Source organism: Fringilla coelebs (genome assembly GCF_963513975.1).
Source record: "Fringilla coelebs genome assembly, chromosome: 22".
Taxonomy (NCBI): Eukaryota; Metazoa; Chordata; class Aves; order Passeriformes; family Fringillidae; genus Fringilla; species Fringilla coelebs.
In genome coordinates this window covers 4,256,075-4,274,610 of record NC_140048.1, presented here as the reverse complement: position 1 = coordinate 4,274,610, position 18,536 = coordinate 4,256,075, and the positions used below count along the sequence as shown (strand labels likewise).

Sequence of the window (18,536 nt, the reverse complement as noted above, 5' to 3'; positions counted from 1 at the left end):
ACCTCAGTGCAATAATCAACTTTTAAGAGCGTGAATGCAGCTACTGGCCAGGGATCTGAAAGAAATCGGAGAGGAGATACCAGTGATAAAAATCAGCAGGGATGCTCCAAGGGTGCCACTAATTCTGTGTGAGGGTGCTGGGAGGGGCCAGAGGCTGCTCCCTGAAGAGACAAAAGGGTCTGGAGAAGGTTTCTGGCAGCAGCAGCAGCTAAGCAGACACTTGGTGGCACCTGCACTGAGGATGCCATAACCTGCCAAGAGTTTTTCCCCAAGCCCTGTGCCAGGAACAGCCCCAGCAAGAAATCCCACTCTGGAATATAAAGCAGGAAGGGGTTTTTAAAATAAAAAAATAAAGCCTAGGGTCCTTGAGGAGCTGATCCCTGAGAGTCACACGGGAAAGGGAATGTAAGCTCCAGGAGTGCACAGCAGATGTATCCTGGCAAACAGGAAAAATTATCCAGGAGAGCACAAATCAATTGTTCACCTCGAGTGACTTCTCTGGGCACAGCTCGCAGGTGGTGGTTCCAGACCTTTTTTTGGCCAGAAGGGCCCAGCTGCCCAGCACCACTCGTCCCCTGAGAGGTGACACAGCCCAAAGCCATGCTGTGCCTCGGGCTGCTCATCCCTGGGCTCCAGGGATGTTTCCCACATCCCTCTGGGGTGAATCCCAGGTGTTTGTCCATCCACCCCAGCTGCATCCCTTGCAGGCCACTCCAGGAAACAGCCAAGCAGCCACTGGGGGCTGCAGCACTTGGAAAAGGCCCTTCCCCAGGGCTGGGGGCAGCTGCTGTCCCAAAAGGATGCACAAAAAAAGTGATTCTGGGCCATGGTCCCTGCTGGGGTAGCTGTGATTTTTTAAGCCCCAGCCTGTGCAGCTCTGGGCAAAGTGGGAAATGCCTGGGATCTTTCAGATGACAAGACCATAAATGAGCCATCACCTCACAGCCTGCCAGGGGCATTCCTCACCTGACACCCACTCCTGTTTTCCAGAAGGAGCATGTTTCCCTTGTGCAGCAACCTGTCCCATTTCCTAGGATTGAACTGCTCTCCTCTGAAACTCTTTGATTTGAAATGAAGCTCGTGATTAAAGTGTGCACCCAACAGAATGGTACCAGAAATCACCCAGTGTATTAAAACAAAATGAAGTAGAAGGTTCTGCTTGTATCCTTGTCCAAATTTTCCCTCCTTATTTGCTGTATCATACTTCTCCAGCATTAAAATACCCCCACAAGGCTCTGGAATGAGTGTACAGAGGCAAAGGAAGGATTTGTGTCTCTGGGCTACTCTTCCAGGAAGCTGGAATATGCACATCTCTACTCATGCAGATTTTATACTGCACTTATCTCCAGCAGAGCTGTAAGAACCAGAGCCAGGGCTGTTGAAAGCAGCAGCTTAGGGAATGTTAATTACTGAGCAAGACGCAAATGAAGTGCAATTAAAGCCCCATCAGCCATGGGACACTGACAGGGGCTCTGGGGAGGAGGCTGCCATCCAAGGTCACCGTGCAGCACTGGGAGCACCCAAAGGCAGCAAAGGAGCTGCTCTGTCCTGGGGCTTGGGTTTTGTTTTAGTTTGGGCTGGAAGGGACCTCAAAGCTCAACCAGCTCCAACCCCTGCCAAGGGTGGGACCTTCCACTTCCCCAGGGCACTCCAGGCCCTGTCCAGTCAGGCCTGGGACACTTCCAGGATGGGAATCCATGGCCTCTCTGGGTTTTCTACCCTGAGAGAGGATGAGGAGTTCAATTCTGCACAGGTACAGGCCCACTTTGAGCAAAGCCAGGGACCCCATGGCTGTTAGGATTTCTCTGGGATTTCACAGAAGTCAGATTTTAGAGTTTGAGGGGAAAACAAGAGGCAAAGGTAAAAGAGAGCTGGGTTCCAAACCCCACAATTAAAGAAATTGCTGCCATCACTTGTACCTTTGATCAGTCGATACCACTGTTTGCAGACAAGGGCAGCGGTTTTGTGCTCCTGGTAGGGAGAGAGGAAGGACAGGATGTATTCCAAAACCTCTTCTGGCAGCTCCAGCATCGATCTGGAGCTGGGCCTGGGCTCCTCCACCTCCAGCTCGGCGTGGGGCTCATCCTCCTGCTCCATCGTCCCTTCCACTGCGGCCTCCTCTGCATCCACGGCCATGAACCCGTCATCGTCACTGTCCGAGGAGCTGGCCATGGCATCCCACGTCACAGCTGGCAAAAGGGACAACAGGGAGGTCACAGGGAGCACCAGGAACACACCAAGAGCTGTGTGCCACACCAGAGGGCTGTGGCACAGCAATCACCGAGTGCAGGACGTGGTTTTGCAGTTTTGCAGTAGTTGAGGGTTTAGGAACGGCTTTCCCAGGTCACTCCATCTCTCCCCAACCTGCTGCTGCCTGCAGTGGGAAGCAGAGAGCCAGAGCCAAACCCCTGGAGCTGCTGCTCCCTCGCTGGGCACGAGGAGACATCGCCCTGCCCTGCCCTGCACCGTGGGGCCCAGCTGGGATGGGGAAAGGATCCCTGTGGAACCTCACCCGGGGTGAGACAGGATGACAGCGACATTTACAGTCCTTCCACCCTGTGGAACCTGTTCTGCCACCGAGGCTGTTTTACCCCAAACAACTCCTTGGGGGGGGAAAATGCCCTGCCCCCTTTTCACCACCCTTTTCCCTTTATTGTGAAATACCTGCACAGGGCCCTGGCTGGCAGTAGGTGAGGAAAGCAATTCCCCCCAGGATTTACTGCTGATGGAAGGCTGGGAGAGCAGAGGTTGTATCTCCAGCTATTCCCAACATCCTGAGTGTAAGGTGACACCTCGATGACAGAGTAAGTATCATGAAATAAATCCACCTTAACAAGTAGCTGTGTCCAGTTTGGGCAGCTGGCACCATGTGAGGTTAAATCCACGCCTGCCACTGCAAGACAAACAGCTAGTCTTGAGCAGAGCAGCAGCACTTTTCCCTTCCGAGGTGGCTGAGCGGAGACCAAGGGAGCAGCAGCTCCCTCATTGCTCTCGGATCCATAGGCCAAACCACAGTAACAGCTCCCAGGGATGACATGGGACTTTCTTTTCCAGAAATTCCCTTTTTATCCTTTCCTAGCATGAGGAAAGGACCAAACCAGGGCAAGCTCCCCGTTCTTCCATCGCCCAGCCTGGATTCCTCCCAAGTCCACAAGGTAGAGGCTGCCCAGCCTTCCCCCAGCCCTGAACTGACCAGGATTATTGGAGACAAATCCACACAGTCCATAGGGTAAATCAAACAGGAAGCAAACCAGCTCCTCAAGAGGGAAGACAAGACAGCTTTTCCCTAACATCCTCCAATATAAGAATATTATCATTATTTTTTCCAAATCCTAACTATCCCAGAAAATCTGGCTGGAAGGAATTGAAGTTATTGATGTCAGGGTTTAATGTGGGTTACCTAGCAGGATAAATATCCTGATACAGAAATACCCTGGTAACGAACCCCATGTTAAACCACACCAGCTTGGGTGATCGACCTGATTTATAAACGAGGTTTATTTCTCAGGAATAACCTGAGTTGCTGTCATCAATCCAGGGTTTTCCCATGCTCTGGAAATGGCAGGTGGTGGAGACACAGAGTGGGAAAGCTTTCCATGGCAACCAATTCATGCCCAGGAAAATGACAGGTGACAGCACCAGTCCCCACTGCTGTCAGGTTCCCTGATGAAGCAGCTTTGGAAAATGCACAGGGCTGTCAATCTGTGGGAGCAACCACGGCAGAACCCAGCACGTTTCCCATGTCAGAAATCCCTGCTGGAGTCACTGTTGTGGCAGGGGAGGCTGGAACCCAAACACTGTGACAAAGGCACTGCTGCTGCTGCTGCCAGGAACCCACCTCACACAGAACAGACATGAGTTCCCAGGGACTGAGGGAAAGGAAAAGTGGAGTTGTGCTAAAAAATATGAAAAAAGGGAGGGTTGGGCCTTCTCCAAGCAAAGGCATCTATGGCTGGGGAGTACCCGTGCCCCGGGCTGGGATGGGGCCGTGCTCCAGGCTGGGATGGGGCCGTGCCCCAGGCTGGGATGGGGCCGTGCTCCAGGCTGGGATGGGGCCGTGCTCCTGCTCAGGATGGGGCCATGCTCCTGCTCGGGATACAGAAGGGCAGGAGGGTCTGTCCCTCCCTCCCAGCCTGGGGTCATGGGGCAGCTCCCCACGAGGCAGAGGTTTCACATCCTCAAGCCCTGCCAGAACCCTGAGCAGGAGTTTTTGCCTCTGGCCCGGGGACAGTTGGACCCTGCAGATGGTGATGGACTGGGGGCTTGTCAGGACCTTGTGTGATCCCAACAACTTTTATCTGTGCTCTAAATAATGTCCAAATCCTGCTGGAGAGGGTCATGGGAAGTGCAGGAATGCACACCCACTAGAAAGAGGTGTTTTCTAGCTAGTAAATCCCAATTTGGATCCTCTGAAGCAGGCTCAGAAATAACCCAACACGGCAGGCTGATCCCAGGCACAAAACAACAAAAATCATCTTTAAGGCCGATTTTAGAACAGTGGGAGGAGCCTCAAATAGCATATCTGAGGATGGAGACGCTCCACTGAGTTTTGTCTGCTCTTCCCAAGCCACTTGATAATATTATAAATATTCCAAAGCATCTTCTTTGGTAAATCCTTGTTTCCTAAACGTTTGAACATAAGGAATAACCATCCTCAGAGTTTTCACACCCACGCTGTGTTCTTTTTTGGAAGAAAACAAGGCCAGCAATAAACCCAGCTCCCAAAAGGCAGCTCATTGTCAAAATAACCCTCCAAGCTTGACCTGCCACGGATGTGGATTTTGTTTGGAAGGGTGGGCTGGGAATAACCACCCCTGGAATGTAAAGCAAAGCCCTGTCCTAAAACCCTGCTCCAATACAGAAAAAGAACCCAGGCAGTTGGCAAGAAAGAGCTAAAGCATCCCAGCAGCTCCTGCTGCCAGTTATTCAGCAGATCCTTGACAGAAAATCCCACACCTGGGGTTTTACTGGTTATTCCAGGAGCAGAACTGAGTGTTCCTGCATTTTTGGGTGATGCAAGAGGTGCTTTCTCCCTCATCCTGCCTCTCCAGGTGCTCTCTGCTTGCATCATGCTGGGCTCCACTTTATACCTGGGCTAAAATGAATCTCTGAGTACTCAAAAAGCTGCAAGAGATTTAAGCAGTTGTGTCTCACCCCAAAGTAGCTGCAATCCAATTAACTCCAGGATTGGATCGAGCCCCCAAACATCCATGATATTCTGCCCTGCTGGTCCCAGAGAAATGCCTGTCTATCCCAGCACTAGGAAGGTTCTGGGGTGTTCAGGAATCAGCCTGGAGCTGGAGCAAGGAGGAATGGCAACTGCTCCAGCAGCCTGCAGGAAGTGCTGGAAGGGCAGTGGGAGCACAGCTCTGCCGGCGCCGATGGAATCTGCCTGCCCTTTCCTGAAAGCTGCGTCTCTGCCAGCTGGCAAAACATTTCATAATCCTTTTCCTCCTTTCAGAGCACTTCCATTTTCCCTCTCTCCCCTCCTGAAATTAGTTAAGAACCTGCTATTTATTCCTAAAGTAATTATCTGGAACAAACAGCTGAGGAATATTAAGTGCGGGCAAAAATAACCCCACTGGGTTGAAGCACTGTTCAAAACCTGCTCCTGCAAATCCCTTCTTGCTCCAAGGAGCCTTTCCTACCTGCAGGCCCCTCTCCTGGTCCCGTGGAGCCCAAAGCTCAGGCGTGGGTGGCACTGGTGACTCCCTCCCGAGCTGCCTCCTCTTCTCCACAGCTTCCAGCTGCTTCAGGAAGTGTTTGAACCTGCAGGTGTTTTGACTTGCCCTTTTCCCACCTCTTTTTATGGATTTTATGGAAAAAAGCCTCCAAGGGCAAGCTGTTGAACGGCAATGAGAAGCTGAGCACCACCAGTCCTGAACCAGAGCACTGCAGACACAGGGAATGTTCATTTCCACAGGCCACAGGGAATGCTCCCTCCAAACAGCAGTGGAGGAGCCGCTGCTCCTGCCGGGAACAAAACATTCCAGGTGTGTGAGAGGAGCCAGCCCGGCTGGCCCAGGGCTTGGGCTGCCAGGAGAGAGGGATTTCATTGCACCTGGCAATCAGGAGCCCTCGTGCTAATGTAGGGTTGGAAGGCAGCAACTGTCTCCAACCTGCTCCAGACTCTTCCTCATACTTTGGAATGGCTTCTTCCACGTGCCAGCGTCTCCAGGGGGACACTCTGGGGACAGCCACACTTCTGGCTGATTCTCTGCCCCAGTTCAAATAAAAATCCTCTTCCATCAGACAGAAACGGTTCATTTTTCCTTTTAAAAAAAATCTTATCTCTATGGAAAGGATTCTTTCAACATTTTTAGCATTTTTGTGTTTGACTCCCCAGCTGTGCCATCAAGGACTTCACCTGCAGCTTTCCCTGATCCTGGTTTTGCTCTAAAAGAAGCCCTGAGGCCTTTTCTGGGGTGAAAAGAGGAAAATCCAGCACTATTTCCAAGGACAAGCACTATGTTTTATAGAAGCAGCAGCACAGGGAGTGACAGGTCTGTGGGAACCACAGGATTCAGGATTGGGATAAACACCATCAAATAAAACAACATTTCCAGTCCTCCCTAACCTGCAGCAGCTGGAACTCATCCTTTTGGAAATCCACTGCTGGGCAAACTCAACAATGGGGGAAAAAACCAGAATTTAGTCCAAAAAAAGGAAATACAGCCTCTGGGAAGCTGTGGGATGAGCAATATCCTGTCTGTGCAGAGTGAGACCTCGGGAACACTGGCACCACGGACACTCCTTATCCCTGCAAACATGCAGTTCCAAGGGTTCTTTGAAGAACTGCTTTTCCTTTTTTTTTTTCCCCAACACAAAATTGTTTTTGTTTCATACAAGCCCCAGGAAATGGAAGGATTCTTAAATTCCACCTGCAAGGTTGAAAACTCTACCATTTCTCTATCAGTACAACCTCCCTGGGATGGTTTTGCCTGTTAGAACTGTGAGTTTAGGGACTTTGGGAAAAAAATCCAAATGACATTTTTACTACTACCCATTGTCCTAGAACTGCACCATTGCAGCTGAATTTTGGTTGATATTTTGGTAATAAAAAGGTAGCAAGATCCCAGGGATTCCTCCCAGCCCAGTGATGAGCTGATCCTTGGCTATTCCAGATTCCTGCTCATTTTTTCCAAGGTTTCAGTTCAAAAATAAGCAGCAGTGTGACATTACACAGCAGGATTTGTTGCACAAACAGCACAGCAACCTACAAATAAATCCTGCTGAATCTGTTTTCCCACAAAATGAATGCACTGAAACCCAGAATGAAAATGTGTGGTGTTATCCTGGATTTATTGGAGGAATACAAACCAGGGAGCTGGGGTTTGAGGGACTTTTTGGTGTGGGGTTCACAGGAAAAGGGGAAGCAAGAGTTTAATGACACCACACTTGAGGTGTACATAGGGAAATCATCATTATTATTATAAAATCTCATACATGGCTCCAAAGTGTAATAAAATATTAACAAATATGAAGTAATATGCAGGACATTTACAATGGAAGCACGAGGGAAACACTTCAACTGACCCAAAATCCAGCCTGGTTTTGCTCACATGAAAAATAAGTTTGAAAATACAATTCCTGGGAGTTGTGTATTTGCCTTTCCATACCAAAAAAAGACAAACCTTAAATAACCCTGCAGAAAGCCATGAAAAAAGCCAAAATCTCCACCATCCAACCCTTCCACTTGTTATGGATGTATGGATTTGGAGAATTTCCACGTTTTTGGACAATATTATTACCTTTGAAAGAGTTGGATTTGTTTCAAACCTGCCAAAATCTGCCTTGCCAAGCCCTGGCATCACAAGAGGAGCTGCTCGGGTGCAATAATCGGCTGTTCCCTTTTCCCGTGCTCCCGAAATCCCCTAAATTTAGTAGGAAATGAGGAGGATTTCGGGCTCACACACTCCCTCTGCTGGCCCCCGCCAAGCCCCGAATTCCAATTATCCTCACCTCAGCTTTTCCCAGCAAACAAATCCTGTTCCATCTGCAAACTGAACTCCCTGCAAGCCCCAAAACCCGGAATAACCCCTAACCAAGCAAACAGAAGCCTTCGAGGCTGGAAAATTGAGGTTTTTCCAAGGAAAAGGGCAGCTGCTCCTCCTAATGCAACATCCGCTGTAGGAGGATGAACTTTACAGGATAAAAACATTTATTCAAACCTGCTCAGGATGATTTACTGGCAAGAATTCCCAATCAAGAATGCCAAGCAAACCCACATTGGGAGATCCTGGGAATTGCTGTCACCCCTCCCTTCACCATGAGAGCACAGGAGCTCCTGGACAAGCTCTTGGAAAGCTGTGGAGAATTGTCTGGAGGACAGCCTGTGAGAATGTCACAGCATTTCCTGAGTCCTACAAGCCCTGACACCTCCCAAAGTCACCAAAACTGGTTCATCTGCACAAATGAAGAGAGTTTATAATGGAACCATGAGGAAAACACAGCCACCGACCTAAATCCAGCCCACTTCTGCTCATCTGAAAAACCAGCCTGAAAACACAATTCCTGCAAGTTCTGGGTTCCCATCCAGCCCAATGCCCAGTTCCAACTGCCCGAGCAGAACAACCAAATGACAAACGTGGAGATATCTTAGGAAAGGGTTTGTTAACAAAACACCCAAACATCCTGGATGCCTTCATTCCTGATTTTCTGACGGGCTGCATCAGGGGTTTGTGGGATTACCTTGTTAAAGTCTCTGCAGAGCAGCAGCGGGGGATGCTGGGGGCATCTCCCAGGGCTATTCCCAGGGAAGCCATGATCCCCAGGTGTCCCTCAGGAAAGGTGAGTGCCAGAGCTTCCTTAGCTGGGAGAACCCTGGAGCTCATCCACCTCCTGCAGCTCCTGCAGCCCCCAGGCAGTGGGGAGCAGGAAAATGGCATTTGCTACCCTGCACCACTTGGGATGGGGGCGTCAGGCCTGCTCCTCCTCTGTCTCCAGGATTTGGAGCTCTCTTGCCTTTGCTGAGGATGCTCCCAGTCCCTTTACATTCTAAGGGAACCTGGGGGCACTGAGGATCGTGGAATCATGGAATAGTTTTGGTTGGGACCTTAAAGCTCATCTTGTTCCAGACAGGGACACCTTCCACTATCCCAGGTGGCTCCAAGCCCCAATGTCCAGATTGGATATTGGGCACTGCCAAGGATCCAGGGGCAGCCACAGCTGCTCTGGGCATCCTGTGTCAGGGCCTGCCCACCCTCACAGGGAAGGATATCCCACCTGAACCTACTGGATCCTAGAGGCCTTCCTGCTCCTGTTGAACTAGGCAGAGGGGGCAGCAGGATCAGGAATCAGTGAGAGGGAAAGCAAAGTAAGCTTTGCTTCCAAAAATCCATCAAGGGCTGGACACAGGACTCCCTTCAGAAACCACCAGCACTTCCAGAAGCTGGGAACAACCAGGATTCCCACCTCACTGCTGTGCTGTCCACAGAACCCAGGCAATCTCTGGTGGGACAACCAGGCAGGATTCTGGGGTCCAACACTGCTGCAAACTCAGGTTGGATGCTTTGTGGTAGGAACGAAGGATGGAGTTTCAGGAAAATGAAGCCAAGCACAGCCAGGTCAAGGTCAGGGTTTTCCTGCTGTGTGTGCTCATACTCCAGCCTCTGGTTCTCCATCATGACATGGTCTTTGGAAGCACTCACACATCCATCATGGAATTATGGAATTGGTAAGGCTGGAAAAACCCTACATGATCACTGAGTCTGTTGTTCCCCCAGCACTAAACCATGTCCCCAAGTACCACATCCAGGGACCAGCCAAAGGCCATCAGCCTCTTGCCCACCTGGGCATACCTGGCTCCTGTCCAGCCCCAGGCAGTGGCAAAGGAAGACTTGAGGGGTGTAACAATTTTATTTTTGCAATAAACAAAGTTATTCTTCAGCCCAGAGTCACCAACCACAACCTTCCTCTCCCCACAAAAACACACAAGTCACGAACAGCCCCCAGACGTTGCACCCAAAGCAAAGATGAGCTCAAGGCTACTGACTTTCAAGCCATAAAAAGAGAAAGATATACTGTAAAAAACCCATTTTATTGCAGCCTGGCTGGCCAAGGTTTGATTGGAATCGATGCCCAGGGCTTTCAGATGCACTGCTGACTTGGCAGCACAGCTGATGCAATGTTTTTGTTAGCAAGCAGGACACGGACATCCACCACCACCTCCACATGCACATTACCAGGGATGAGCACCCCAAACTGCCCTCCCCTCCCGATCTGACCTCCTGGGACACAGCAGTGTGTCACACACACCCAAACACTGCTTTTGGGATGCCCACTGGCTGTGTCTCCCACCAAACCTGTCTGTGCTCCCCTTCACGCCCAGCCCTGCCATTCCCCAGGCGAGGCCTTTGATGGAAGCTCCCAAGCAGGGATTAACCATCCCCAGCAGTGCCCAGGAGCAGGGCTGGATCACACGAGGGGCTTTAAAGGCAGATCTGTTTGCTAAACACAGCAAAACAATATGGAAGGTATTTTCCCTCTCTCAGGTGGAACAAAATGAGTTTCCATCACAGACAGACAGACACCTGGTCTGACCACAGAGACACAACCTGAAACAATGCCTCCAACATTCCAGCCTTCCACATTCCACAGCTAACCCCATTCTGCAGGTAAAGGAACAAAAGCCACAAGAAGCTGGGGATAACAAAGCCTCTGCAGCAGGGGATTCAGGGAGCAGAGGTTTGCAGCTCCCTGTGCAGAGCTGCTGTCTCTCCAGAGTTCAGAGGGCTGTGCAGACAGCTGGGAACAGAAGAAAGCTGACAAGAAACACGGGAAGGGACTTTTTACCAGAGCCGGGGGCGCCAGGACAAGGGGAGTGGCTTCCCACTGAGAGAGGGGAGGTTCAGATGGGATATGGGGAAGAAATCCTTCCCTGAGAGAGTGGGGAGGTCCTAGCACAGGATGCTCAGAGAAGCTGTGGCTGCCCCTGGATCCCTGGAAGTGTCCAGGGCCAGGCTGGATGGGGCTTGGAGTAACCTGGGACAGTGGAAGGTGTCCCTGCCACGGCAGGGGTGGGACTGGGTGGGCTTTAAGGTCCCTCCCAACCCAAACCATTCCATGATTCTTTGCTGCCCTAATCAAAACCTAAAAAGGTGATGGGAAGTGTGATATTCCTGAAAAGCAAACAGTGTGTCCTTTAGCCCCATGGAGGTGGTGCTGGAGTGTGTGCAGTCCAAAGGTGCTGGAATTCATGGCTGGCTTTTTTAGCAGAAAATGTGAATTAGGGAGGGCAGACACCCACCAGACTCTGTAATTTCAGCCTGTGAAGCCCTTACTGTGCTGTGCAACGGGGATGGAGAGAAGAACCTACAAGCCTAAAGGTCCATGGTGAGATGGTGGTGTAGGCAAAGGGCAGCGCGAGGAAAAAGAAAAAGGCTGGGAAAGAGGGAAACACCGACTTCACCACAGGACTGACCTTGAGGCATCCCAGTTCCTTGCTCAGAACCCCAAGGAGCCAGCATGAGCTTGGTGCTTTGCAGCCAGACAGCATCCTTGGGATTCCCTGTCAGTGGAGCTGGGATCTGTTCTCCTGCAGCTCCACTCCTGGCAAACACACTGCACAGAACCATGGAGTGTCCTGAGCTGGAAGGGACTCACAGGGATCAAATCCAGCTCCTGGACTTTCACAGACACCCCAACAATCCCAGCCTCTCCAAACCCTCTGGAGCTCTGGCAGCCTCGGGGCAGGGACCATTCCCTGGGGAGCCTGGGCAGTGCCCAGCACCCTCTGGGGAAGAGCCTTTCCTGATCTCCAACCCAAACCCCCCTGGCCCAGCTCCAGCCCTTCCCTGGGTCCTGCCCCTGCTCACAGGCAGGGATCAGAGCTGCCCCTCCACATCTCCCCCAGCACCTCAGTGGGGGAAAATCCCAACCAGTTTCCAGCAAACAGCAGGCAATGAGCAACAGAGGTTTGCCTGAAATCTCTGAGGGGGTAAAGCAGATGGGAAGAGATGGATCTGAGGTGCAGACCAGCCCCAGGGTGGTGGCAGTGCAAACCTGTTATTACAGAACTGGAAGGATTGCTCTGCATGCACATGGAGCCCTGGCTTGTAAGGAGGGAGAAATGGAACCAAATGCACAGGGAATCTTGGCACAGAGAGGTGTGAGGGGCTGGGAACAGCATCCACTGACCTCCAGGCAAACCCCAACCACAGCTGAGCCAGGACCAGAAAATACAACCCAGGGATTCCACTTGGAACAGATTTCATCAGTCTGACCCACCCAATGGGCTGGAGGAGAATTTGCTGCAGTTTCCACTGATTTGAGCAGAATAAATAAGAGCATTGCATTTGTTCTTGTTTTGTACAAGATTTTCTTATTCCTCAGCTAACAGGAAAGGCAATGCAAGGGGAAGCAGAAGCACTGGATATTGGGGATGAGGAAAGCAGGAGCCATCCTTCCATCCTTTGTGCCATGCCTCTAGCCTGGGTTTAGGGAGGCTTAAATATAAAATACTAAGAAAGAGACAACAAAAAAGTGCAATCAGATCTATATTATGTTAATCAGCAAACAAAAATTCAGGGAATTTGTGCAAATTTCAAGTTCATCGCTACCATTCAATAACAAAACGAGCTCCCCAAGATGTACCTTTGTTATCAACCTGTCACCACAACAATCACCATTAAGCAGCACCATTCCAGCAGGAGAATGGGGCAAATCCCTGATCATCACACAGTGTGGAACCCTGGGATCTCAAAGCATCCAGGAGTCCTGCTCAGAGCAGGCTATAGCGTTCCCTGTGCCCCTCCTGAGACCCAAGGAGTCTGTGTCTGCAAAAACCCAAAAGTCTGGGAGCTTTCAGGAATTCCCAGCAGCTGCTGGGACTGGGAAAGGAAACGCCCGGCCCAAGAGCAGCTCTGGGAAGAGCAGCACGGATTAAAGGTGGCTGCTCAGAGGAACTGAAGGCAGGAATTCCACAGTGGTGTTGCTTCAGAGGGAGCTGCACCTGAAGGCTTCTCACAACTGCAAGGGTTCTCTCCTTCCAGGTGTTTTGGGCAGCTGGCAAAAGGCTCTGGTGTGCATCCAGCACCAGGGACAAGAAAAGACAGCAATTCCCACAGCCAGCCCCTCCTCTGGAAGCTCAGCGTGAGGATAATGGCACCCAAAGGGTTCATGAGTCTCTTTTAAAGCACAAATAAATCACACTGCAGGCTCTCCAGAGTGACAAAAACCCAGCTGGAATGATTAATCTGTGTCCCAGATTCCCTGATGTGAGAAGTTCGGGGATGGACAGTTCTTCCCACAGCCATCCTGACTTCACAGCAAGATTCTGACATTTCTGAGCTGCTTTTCATCCAGAAAACCCCAAATCACTTCTCAAATCAGAGATCTTTTTACCCAGAAAATCTCAAATCACTCCTCAAACCAGAGATGATCTTCTGCCCACTGAAACCTAATGGGAGTCAAAATCATGGAATGGTTCAGGTTAGAAAGGACCTTAAAGCTCATCCCATTCCCTGCCATGGACAGAGACACCTTCTAGATTTGCTCCAAGCCCCATCCAACCTGGCCTGGAAAGAGAAGCTCCAAATAAATAAAAGCAGCTCTGCCAACTTACCTTAAGCCTCCAAAACCCCAAATTATGATAAAATTGGCACAGGTACAAGACAAAATGAGGCAGGGAAATGCTTCCAAAGGAGTCTGGAGCCCAGGGAGAGATGCAGTGCATCGGAATTGCCAATTGCCAGTGCCTGAGCTGCATCCACGTTTCCCACGGGGGAAAAACGAGGATTCTCAGTCACGGAGGTTGCAGTGGGAGTTCAGCAAGCAAAGATAAATATTTAAATATTGCCATAGAAATGGGGGAGAGAACACAGTCCAGAACAGCTCCTGAAACAGCAAATTCCTGACAGGAAGAGCCCTGATTCCTGCAGGCTGCTCGACACGAGCCACGTTTTTCACGTGGATGTGTCACCCCTGCTTTGCTTTGATCCAGCAACGCAGGCGAGTTCAAAAGGAATTCTGACCTGGATTTCCCAACTCCATCACAAGCTGTGCTGGCTGCTCCTGGCAGCACAGCCTGCATGCTGCTGGGGAGAGCCCAGAGACGCTGGCGGCACCACTCGGGGCGGGAAACGCGCTCGGGAGGGAGCCCCTACCTGGAGAAACAGCCCTGGAGCACACCAGCACTTCCCAGAGGCCTCTTCCCAGCTTTTATCTGGATTTGGGCCAAACCTGAGCCTGCCTCCAGCTCCAACACCTTTCTTAAGCCCTCACAGCCGTCTCCAGGTGATGCTGCCTTTCCCGAGTCAAAGCCTGAAGCTTACCCACCTCCAGCCTTAGGAAAATCCTGACTGGATGTTTTCCAACAAAGCCTGCCCTGTCGGAACACACAGGGAAAAATCACTTCCCTTGGAGGCGCAGCTCTGTTTACACAGAGAGTGGGAAGCCTTTTCCAGCAGCCCTCACTCACATCCTGTGGAAGTGGCTGGGATGGAAGCGAGCTGTGCCCAAACCCAGTGCCTCCTGGAAGCCCTGGGAACAGAACTCCATGGATCTGGGAATGCACAGTCACACCATCCCTCAGCTGAGAATGCATAGCCACATCATCCCTGAGCTGGGAATGCACAGCCACACCATCCTTGAGTTGGGAATCCACAGCCACACCATTCCCAAACTGGGAATGTACAGCCACACCACCCCTGAACTGGGAACACACAGCCACACCACCCCTGAGTTGGGAATCCACAGCCACACCATCCCACAGCTGAGAATGCATAGCCACATCATCCCTGAACTGGGAATGCACAGCCACACCATTCCCAAACTGGGAATGCACAGCTACACCACCCTTGAACTGGGAACACACAGCCACACCACCCCTGAGTTGGGAATGCACAGCCACACCATTCCTGTGCTGGGAATGCACAGCCACACCATTCCCAAACTGGGAACACACAGCCACACCACCCCTGAACTGGGAACACACAGCCACACCACCCCTGAACTGGGAACACACAGCCACACCACCCCTGAACTGGGAACACACAGCCACACCACCCCTGAACTGGGAACACACAGCCACACCACCCCTGAGTTGGGAATCCACAGCCACACCATTCCCAAACTGGGAATGCACAGCCACACCATTCCTGTGCTGGGAATGCACAGCCACACCATTCCCAAACTGGGAACACACAGCCACACCATTCCCAAACTGGGAACACACAGCCACACCATTCCCAAACTGGGAACACACAGCCACACCATTCCCAAACTGGGAATCCACAGCCACACCACCCCTGAGTTGGGAATCCACAGCCATACCATCCCTCAGCTGAGAATGCACAGCCACACCATCCCTGAGCTCCCACTCCAAACCTGTCACTCCTGGCAGACGTGCAGACTGCTGTATGCACTGCATTTCGTGGGACTAAGGACAGGACAAGGAGCACATCCCAGGTCTCCCGGACAGCAAACACCTCTGCAGAAGGTGCCCGACGCAGTGGCTGGAATTCCCAAATCACAGGTCACCCACGTTCAGCAGTGGGAATAAACCAACCCCACCTTCATTCCAAGCCCAGGCAGGGCAGGAGCACGTGTACTGCAGGTGAGCTTCCCTCAGGGGCTGCTCCCACAGCCAAATGCAGGGAAAAACGGAGTCCAGAGAATAAAGGCTGGAGTAAACGCCAATTAAAATTGAAAATTGTACATGCTGCCTGCAAAAACCCACGAGACAGAATGGTAAAACTGTCTGGAGTCTTTCTGAACCCAAGAGCTTCACCTGCTTCACCTGGAAAAGCAATGCTGATGCTGCCTGGGTGGAGTCACCTGTCAGGGAACACTCTGGGGAGCACAGCAGGAAAAACACACACACAAACATCCCTGCCATGCCAAAACAACTACGGGATGTGGCTCTGCCACCGCCCGACACAGAACTCCAGGAGAACAGCACGGAGTCCAACACCATGGAACAACACAAGACAGGCACCACCCTGCCCTGGAAAAGTGTCCAGGCTGGACAGGGCTTGGAGAGACCTGGGAGAGGGGAAGGTGCTCCTGCCTGTGGCAGGATGGTCTGCAAAGCCCTTCCAAGCCAAACCCTTCTGGATTCAATGAAACAGCTGGAATTCTGCCCAAGATTTTGCTCTCTTCTCTACCTGTGACACCAAGGAAACACCAAGCCCAGGGGGACACAACCTGAGGGAAAAATGCCGGTTTTCAGTCTTTCTCTCGCATCAGCATACGGAAAAGGAAGGAGAGATGGTGGTGAGAACACCCAGGGCTGTGAGAAAGAGGAAACCTCCCACTCTGGCACTTGCTCTCCAGACAGGCTAAGCCCTGGCTGTGTGGCTATGTCGCGATAAAAAGCATTTTGTCATGACACCGCGGCACCGCCCCCGAGCCTCGGCTTCCCCGAGGCTCCGCTCCTGAAGGACAGGTGGGGAAAAGCCCCTTCCCACCCAGGGCGCGGATTGAGGTCAGCAGCTCCTCCACGGGAATTCACCGCAATTCCCGTCCCTTCCAGCCACGGGGAAGAGTTCCAGCTACTGACCCGAGCCGGCTCCCAGGGATGATTAAAGCCAGCCGAGCACAAACGACATTCCCGGCGATCCCGGGGTTATCTCCCATTCCCGACTCCCCTTTTGTTCCTGCCCCGAGCATTCCCTGGAGTTCGGATCATTAACAGCGAGACACCCCGGCCCTGCTCCCGCTCCTCCTGAGAGATGCCCGGCCCCAGTGACTGGGAAAGGCGGCTGGAAAAGCCGAGAGGCTGGGCAGGATGAGATAATGCAATGCTCCTGCCGAGCCCTGCAGCGCTGCTCAGCCCAGCCCAGCCCCGCCGTGACAAGAACACCAGCCCAAATCAATCCCGAACCACGTTCCCAAAGCCCCGAGCGGAGACCGCCAGCGGAGACAACGGGGAGCGACACCCCAAAGCCCCGGGCTGGGCACCTCGGCTGCTCCCCGACCGCGATGCCGTTCCCAAACCGGGGCACTGACACACGGCCGGCCCGCCGAGCGAGGGGAGAGGCGGCTTCACGCCGACAGCAAGCGGGGACTGAGCCTCACCTTTGTTTTCACACGAACACAACGCGAGCTGAGGTTCCGGGGACACCCCCCAGCCGTGCTTGCCCCCAAAGAGCCGCTGATCCCCCCCTAAAATCCATACTTGTCCCCAAAAAGCCGTAATTCCACCCCAAAAAAAGGTGTTTCCTCCCCGAAGAGCCATGTTCTCCCCCTAAAAGCCGTATTTCCCCCCAGAAATGCCATTTCCCCCCACCGCCGGCACTGCCAGCTTGTGCCTGGGCACTGCCCCGTGCCAGCACTGAATTTTGGGGAAACAGGGTTTTTAGGAGGAAAATGGGGCTTTTCTTTTATTTTTTTTCTGGGGGCGCAAACACGGCTTTTAGGAGGCAAACATGGCTTTCAGTAAGAAAATAGAGATCTTAGGAGAGAAACGTGACCTTTTTGGGGGAAACAGGAGGTTTTCTAGGGAATCGTGGCTTTTACGGAGAACATATGGCTTTTCTGAGGAAACGCGAGGTTTTTGGGGAAATGTCTTTTTTGGGGGGAAACATGTATTTTACGGGAGAAAACATGGCATATTGGGGAAGAAACACTGCTTTTAGGAGGGGAAGCTTGGCTTTTTGGGAAGGAAACACGGCTTTCAGGGGGCAACACGGCTTTTTTAGGGTCAAGCTTTGCTCTCTTCCCGTCCTGAGGGATCCCCCGGGGCCGCTTCCCCTCGCACCCCGGAGCTGCGAAGGGGCTTCCCTCTCCCAGAGAGGGCTACAGCCCCCAGTGGGCTCTGCCCTCCGCAGCGACTCCCAAAGCGCTGTGAGGGGCTGGCACAGGGGCTCCCTCCACCCTCAAATGTGGCCCCCTCCACACCAGGCCTGTCCCGCCCCGAGGGGCCCGTCCCGCCGCCCCGCTCCCCAGGGAAGGGCCCCGCCCGGGGAAGCCGCACCGCGGGGCCGCTCTCACCTGCCGCCGGGCCGGGCCGAGCCGGGCCGAGCCGGGCCGGGCCCTCAGGGCTGCGGGCGGCGGGGCCGCTGCGTCGCCCCGGTGACGGCTCCGACCGGCGCCGCCATCTTCCCTCCCCGCCCTCCCGCCGCTGCCCCGGCCGCGCCGGCCGCGCACTGCGCAGGCGCAGGACCGCCCCCTTGGTGGTCACGTGAAGATGGGGAGGGCATGGGGTGGTGCTATAGTGGCGCCATGATGGGAAGGTCAAATTTTTGCTTCGCGGCGCCGTGCGGGGGCCGCCATGTTGGGTCGGTCCCAGCGCCATGTTGGGCGAGGCGGGCGGGCGAGGCCGCCATGTTGGGGAGGTCGGCGCTGAGGCGGAGGTGCCAGGGCGGGTCCGTTCTCTGTCCTGCTCCCGCCCGGTTTCCCACCCTCATCCACAGCCCCGGGAGGCGCAGCTGGAGCACAGGGCCCCGCTCTGCCCTTACGGGCGCCTCTCAGCGCCTGCTGCAGCCCCGCCATGTCCCGGCGTACCCCTCAGAGACGTGGAGCGTCTGAGGGCTCGGCAGGGAGGCGGGATGTGAGCTGCGCCCGCAGGGCTGTGGTGCCCCTCTTCCCATGGA

At 53.0% G+C, this 18,536-nt stretch overlaps 1 protein-coding gene across 1 annotated transcript in view; it reads right to left on the bottom strand.

The window, feature by feature from the left end:
- The window catches only part of FBXO42 (F-box protein 42), a 45,690-nt gene extending 27,624 nt beyond the window's left edge, over positions 1–18,066 (bottom strand). Inside the window, exons 1-2 of the mRNA XM_084220035.1 lie at positions 17,935–18,066; positions 1,920–2,189 (exon numbers count right to left, since the gene is read on the bottom strand). Coding sequence (XP_084076161.1) covers positions 1,920–2,172 — 253 coding nt within the window. The 5' untranslated portion in view covers positions 2,173–2,189; positions 17,935–18,066. The remainder of the gene's footprint in view (positions 1–1,919; positions 2,190–17,934) is intronic.
- Positions 18,067–18,536: the final 470 nt, after the last annotated feature.